The sequence below is a fragment of the Amphimedon queenslandica genome, unplaced genomic scaffold (genome assembly GCF_000090795.2).
Source record: "Amphimedon queenslandica unplaced genomic scaffold, v1.1 AMPQUscaffold_13209, whole genome shotgun sequence".
NCBI classification, from domain to species: Eukaryota; Metazoa; Porifera; class Demospongiae; order Haplosclerida; family Niphatidae; genus Amphimedon; species Amphimedon queenslandica.
In genome coordinates this window covers 55872-62313 of record NW_003546555.1, presented here as the reverse complement: position 1 = coordinate 62313, position 6442 = coordinate 55872, and the positions used below count along the sequence as shown (strand labels likewise).

At 33.6% G+C, this 6442-nt stretch overlaps 1 protein-coding gene across 1 annotated transcript; it reads right to left on the bottom strand.

Moving 5' to 3' along the window:
* Nucleotides 1–359: 359 nt before the first annotated feature.
* On the bottom strand, nucleotides 360–3597 carry LOC100636589 (probable DNA helicase MCM9). The gene is made up of 9 exons (XM_003388748.2): nucleotides 3469–3597; nucleotides 3267–3372; nucleotides 3152–3222; nucleotides 2946–3055; nucleotides 2789–2885; nucleotides 2584–2730; nucleotides 2211–2274; nucleotides 621–683; nucleotides 360–535 (listed from the first exon to the last, which is right to left on the bottom strand). The coding sequence occupies exons 2-9, from the start codon at nucleotides 3349–3351 to the stop codon at nucleotides 522–524; spliced, it is 651 nt and encodes a 216-aa protein (XP_003388796.2). The 5' UTR covers nucleotides 3352–3372; nucleotides 3469–3597; the 3' UTR covers nucleotides 360–521.
* Between the last annotated feature and the right edge of the window lie 2845 nt (nucleotides 3598–6442).

The following is a 6442-nucleotide window of genomic DNA, read 5'->3' as shown; positions in this document are numbered from 1 at the left end:
TAGGTACATTTAGATCTGATATTGCTCATAGAGTAATGACAGAGAACATTGTCCTGATAAAAGAAACTCAAATTGATCTTTACTTTTTAGCTGATAAACTTTTAGAGAAGAGTATGATAAATGGAAGAGAGAGAAGTCAAGTAACTGATGAACACTGTGGACTGACAGCTGATCAAAGACTACATAAACTACTTAACATTATCATAGGAACCATTAGAGTGGATGGAGAAGTATTTGGTATATTCTTAGATATACTCAAAGAGGAAGGTACTAGAAGAACTATTAAACTAGCTGATAAACTGATAGAAAAATATAATAATATTTAGATAGTATTATTATTGTTGTTGTTGTTGTCGTCATTGTTTTGCTTATTGTTGATTTTATCAAAGCAATTGCTTTTTGAATTACAATAAAGGACAAAATAAAAGATAAAAATGTAAAATATTCTCAAATATCTCTTCATAGATGTACAGTTGTCATAGCAACAGTCATTTTCCTTAGCAACGCTACTGATCTAGTTGTTAGAGTAATTCTTCTATAGAAAGTAGAAGGAGGAAGATTGAGAGGATCAAGAGAGAAAGCCTGAATGGAATGACATCATGAGAAGTAACATGACTTACCCTCTTTGATGAAAAGGAGCATACAATAGGTACCCCATAAGAACAGTAACAGTATACCATAACCTAATGATAACAATAAACAATGTATCATGTAATAAGTAAAAGAAAATGCACATAGACATGTACATGTACAGTACATGCCTTTGCTTTTTTTAAATTTGGCTCAGTTCTTTAAATTCTCGAATTCTTATAACTCAAAAATTATCAGCTCAAATTTTCTACATGGCATAAGGACATCAATATGTATCAAAAAAGTAATAAAAATTGGGGGTAATTTTGGAGCCTTTTTTTAGAAAAAAGCATTATAGCCTTGGGTATATGTGACCATAATTGACAAAAGGTACCTTAGGGCGGATAGAAAAATTGGTCTTTATAGCCTAAAAATGCAACTTCCTGAGCTTCATTTATCATAAAATTACTCCAGAGGATGCAAAAATTACTATGTAGCTTTAAGAAACAATTGTTGACTAACAGGGCACTCACAGGTTGATATTTTTCATTAGAAAGATGAATTTTAAAATCCGCCATAAGGTACCTTTTGTCAATTATGGTCACATATATCAAAAATTGGCCTATTTCTAAAAATGCTAATAACTCGAAAATTATTTGTCGGAAACAGTTCAAATTATCTACACAGCATAAGGACATCAATATGTATCAGGAAATGTAATAAAAACTAGGGGTGATTTCGGAGCCGTTTTTCAACAATTGGCCTATTTCTAAAAATGCACATAACTAAAAAATTTACAGTGAAATTAGCTCAAACGCACAACATAAGGACATCAATAGGTATCAGAAAAAGTAATAAAAACTAAGGGTGATTCCGGAGCCATTTTTTGCAAAAAACCATGGGCTATATATAGCCTTGGGTATTTTTCAAAATTTGGCCTATTTTTTTAAATGCTCATAACTCAAAAAACTTAAGTCAGAATCAGTTCAAACTTTCTACACAGCATAAGGACATCAAATTCAATACATTTCAATATTAGAAATTTAATATCATTTTGTGCTTTCTTCTAAAAGGCAATCAACAAATTCATTCTTAAAAATTGCTAAGTGTTTCATCACCCAATTTCTGAAGCATGTTTTCTTATTCCAGCTCTTTGTTCATCACTATAACCATGACATAGACACGTACACGTACAAATGTACATGTAATTAAATCGAGTACATTTCATTTCAGTTTGGATTTGAATCAGATTATAGACCTTATTATTGAAAAAGGAACTCATTCAGATAATGGGCCATTAGCATGGACAATAACAATAGATTTCTTCATATACATGTACATGTACTTGCAGTGCTATATTAATTAAGGTGAGAACTTTGATTAACTTTGGGAAGAGTTAATTAAATGGAGGTGTGGTGTGTTTTATTATTAGTTAATTTATTTTTGCAAATTTATTTTCGTGATAAAGAAATATGTGAAATCCACAAAAATTGCACAGCTTAAAACAAACCACTCATACAGTATTTTGTTAGGTAATTTAGTATACACAAATACATGTAGCATGGAATACATCATAATGTACATTATACATCAAAGATGATCAGACTACATGAACATATACAATTCACAGTATATTATACCTGGATCTCCCACTAGCAGTAAGTGACAGTCACCTCTAACAAGAGTGCCAGACTCATCAACATACTACAATAAATGAATTTATACATTACTTCACAATTTACAATTACTACATGTATAGTATGTACTGTAAATGCTACATTACAATACAGACTTCATAAAATACAGACAGTAAAAGTACTTAATACAAGTGCACATGTATATGCACTCAACAGTCAAGGCTTTGCGAATGCACATGTGTATTGGTATATGTAATACAGTAATTTTCTAATTATACAAAATTCAAAATGAGCAAAATAATTAAATTAAGGATAGAAATATTATGTACATGTCATGATGTAAATAGCAAAACTAAGGTATGAATATTAAACTGACCTGGACCCCTCCAACGAGAGCTAAGCATATACAAAGCTTAACTACATATAGTCCAAATACTTGAGGACAGAAACTAGCAATAATTACATTACGACCTTCCAATGGATTGTCCTTATAACTACACCAAAAGGCATCAAAAAATGACTTCTAAAAATTAATAAAATTATTTATAATCCAATAAAAAATAAAAGAAAGAGAACCATACCATTTCATCAGTGATGTCATTCTTCTCCTGACTAGATGTCTTCAGTACAATGTGATTTGCATGTATAACCACTTCCAACAAACACGTACTACCAGAGCTACAGGTAAGATAGTATAAAATGTGTTGCAAATTCATTTGAAATTAAAGCCACTCTCACTTGAGAGATTTCCACTGCTGTCTGACAATACCAGTAACAAGAACATCATCTCCAGCTTTAAAAGAATCCACAAGATCCCTCTCTAACACAACCCAGACAGACCTTGGAATCTATACATGTACACAAAGACAAAGAGTAGAGAAAAGAATGAGAGAGAGAAAGAGAGTAAAGTAGAAGAGATAGGAATGGAGGGAGAAATCACTTACATATCCTATCCCAAGCTTTTGTACATGTTCCTGCATTCTTATCTCTTGATAGTCATGGTAGCTTGAAGACTCTGTAATAAACGTGACTAAGGAATAGACAAATAGAAATCAGTACCCTCTTCAACTGGAGAAAACTTGTAAGAAATACAACAATCAACAGACCATGAGACGGACATGATGGTATTACAATCAATCATCATCAAGATTACATCATTATATAACTGGAAAGAGAGAGAGAGAGAGAGAGAGAGAGAGAGAAGGAAACAGAGGTTGGACAAAGAACACAATGAACCACTCATGAAAATAAATGGTCTAACTTTGACAGTATAGTCAGTAGATCTACAGTGTAGTCCAAATGTCAAAAAGGGGAGGGGCTATCTTTGGACACAAAGTACCTACCACTGATGAGATGATGTGACATCATTTCTTATTTTCACAAAGAGAAACTTCATGATTTTTCTAAAACTTTTTTGAAAGAATGAGGTGAATTTCTATTTTATGGGTGTGGCCTCAGTTAACCACGCCCTGTTGAGTAGTTTTGGGTGGGGCTGGTATTTTGCAAGAATGGCATCTAAAAGTGAGGGCCACTATTCTCTTCTCTTTGTATCCCTTTCATTCATTCTTTATCTCTCTTACTCTCTCACTTACTTTACTCCTCTGTATCCTGTCCTTATTCTAACTCATCACTATATTACTGTTACTCTGTTACTGGTACCTCTTTTTCTCTATAGACTATCAACCAGTGGAGAGAGAGAAACACTCCACAGTAAAGGTAGGAGACTACCTATATATGTGGGGTGGGGGTGGGTCTGGAGTAGACTATGATGTGATGGAGGTGTATCACTTACCAACTGGTGCTTGGGACCAGAAACCTACTACTGGTACCCCACCACCAGGTACCAGGGGCTATTCATCTGTCGCCATAGGAAAGGACATATATTATTTCGGTGGGCGTGAAGTTGATGATCAAAATAGCTTACATTCCTTCAATGTGGATTCATTCAAGTGGAGGCAACTCTCTCCTTCTAGTTCTGATCATGGTCCAATGAAAAAGGCCTACAGTGGAATGTTATCAGTTAATTTTGACAATGAAGACTATCTTGTAATGATTGGAGGCTATGCATTATCTCCTATCAATCCTCCAAAGCAACCTGATGCTCAGTATACAGCTGGTGGTAGATGTAATGAGATACATTATTACAGGATTTCATCAGGTCAGTAATTTTCATCATTGATACACAATAGTTGATCAGTATTTCTAACTGAATAATTTATATTAATGTACATAAAACAGATTGTTAATAATTAAGTGTGTTTGTTAGTGTGTCTCTGTGTGTCATGTGTTTGTGTGTGATGGTGACGTGTGTCTATATGTGACGTGTGTGTGTGTGTACTAATACATACATTATGATGTGTCTGTGTATGATAGTGCATATAATGTATGTGAGAATTTATGAATGTATGACGTGTGTATGTGACGTGTATCTATATTGTGCATGTTATGTGTGTGTGAGTATTATCATGTACAGCCGTATCTGTGTGTGTGTGATGTTTGTATATGTACATGTATCTATACATAATCTAATGTGACATGAGTGTGTGTGTGTGTGTAGGTTCATGTTATTATCATTTTTAATAAAGTTCTGTATCATATGAGTCACAAATTACCCACATACAATGTTCCATGAGTTTTATATAATTATTCATTAACAATCATAACTGACATGTACCAGAATAGATTAGTAATCTTCAAATAAGGAGACCCCCTGGATCTCTCCTTCATGTGCAGACTTGGGGTCAATTACAAATTTTCAATTACAATTACACTTTTATATACATACATTTGTTCCATGTACATGTAGTCTCAATTACAATTACAATTACATTTCAGGTCCCTCAACTCAATTACAATTATAATTACATTTTTATTTAATTACAATATAATTACAGTTTAAAATTATAGTTACACATATAACATATAAACATTAATGACTCAAGTAGATTATTACTAAGACAGCACTGCTCTCGCCAAAAATTTTTCCTCCTATACTAAATATCCCTTTCACAGTTGCTGACGATGCATGAAATGGCTAAATTAACATTGGCTAGTTTAGCCAAGATTTGATATGCATGTATAAAAGTCAATGGTTTAGTTATCTCCTTTGGTGTAAATGTGCCTCATTAGATGATGTAATTTATCATTATTTACAATTACAATTACAATTACAGTCCATAGTTTGAAATACATGTCAATTACAATTACAATTACATAATTGTAATTGTAATTGACCCTTAAATTACATTTACAATTGTAATTGACCTCAAGTCTGTTCATGTGTACAGGTGTGGTGTGTGTGTGTGTTTGTGTTTCGACCTAACCCCCGGGCTATGTCTCAGGACCCAGCTACTATAACCGTAGCCTATCACTGGGCTTGCACCTCGATTGAAAGTACTGGCATCTTCAAAGCTCAACACATCCATTGACTTAAGAGTCGAAATTAACAGAGTATGGGGTTTCCCTTCTATTTAAAAATGCTTACTGGGCAAGGGACAGACAGTCTGGCCTTGAGAACCAGAAATGGCGGGTTAAAGATCTTTTATGGGGCTCCAACTCTCCCCGAACTGTCTGAGCCTCACTCAGCTATTGGTTTAACTGATAAGGTGTTTGTGTAACTGAACTCTTTGTTAACTACTGCTATGAACACAGTTATAGTTTATCTTACATATAAAGGACACTGTATGCTACATGTATTTTGTTTATACAGTTAATTTTTGACTATAAATTGTTTCAAAATACATGACTTACAGGGAATGCTGTCTTTCTTTGCTGTCATCACACAATTAGATGCGGCCATGCTTTTTTAATTAGTACTTAAATATTCATGTACGTGTAGGTGGGTATTAAATCATTAATTAATTTTCCATGTGTGTGTGTGTGTGTATGTGTGTGTGTGTGTGTATCATGTGATTGTGATGTGTGTCTATGCATGATGTGTATGTATAAATAATAATGTACACACATATACACATACATATGTATGATGAATGTGTATAATGTGTATGTGTGTATGTGGTAAGTAAGTGTACATGAATGTTTGTACATTATTATTAGATCAATGGATATCTCCTGTTGTTACTGGAGACAGACCACCTCCTATTGAGGACTTCACTCTAACACCAGTTACTAATAACACTGCGGTAATGTTCGGAGGCTCTACTGATAATGGTGTCAGTAATAAACTGTATATGATAAGTTTCACTAAGACATCAGTGGTGAGTTTTTACTGTAGG

What these genes read in the sequence shown, in the direction of transcription:
- LOC100636589 (XM_003388748.2), bottom strand. Translation starts at nt 3,351, where the DNA reads ATGATGATTGATTGTAATACCATCATGTCCGTCTCATGGTCTGTTGAT. An exon ending in GTTTTCTCCAGTTGAAGAGG is followed by an intron (nt 3,223 to 3,266) that starts GTACTGATTTCT and finishes CGTTTATTACAG; the next exon opens with AGTCTTCAAGCTACCATGAC. An exon ending in CTCTCGTTGGAGGGGTCCAG is followed by an intron (nt 2,275 to 2,583) that starts GTCAGTTTAATA and finishes CATTTATTGTAG; the next exon opens with TATGTTGATGAGTCTGGCAC.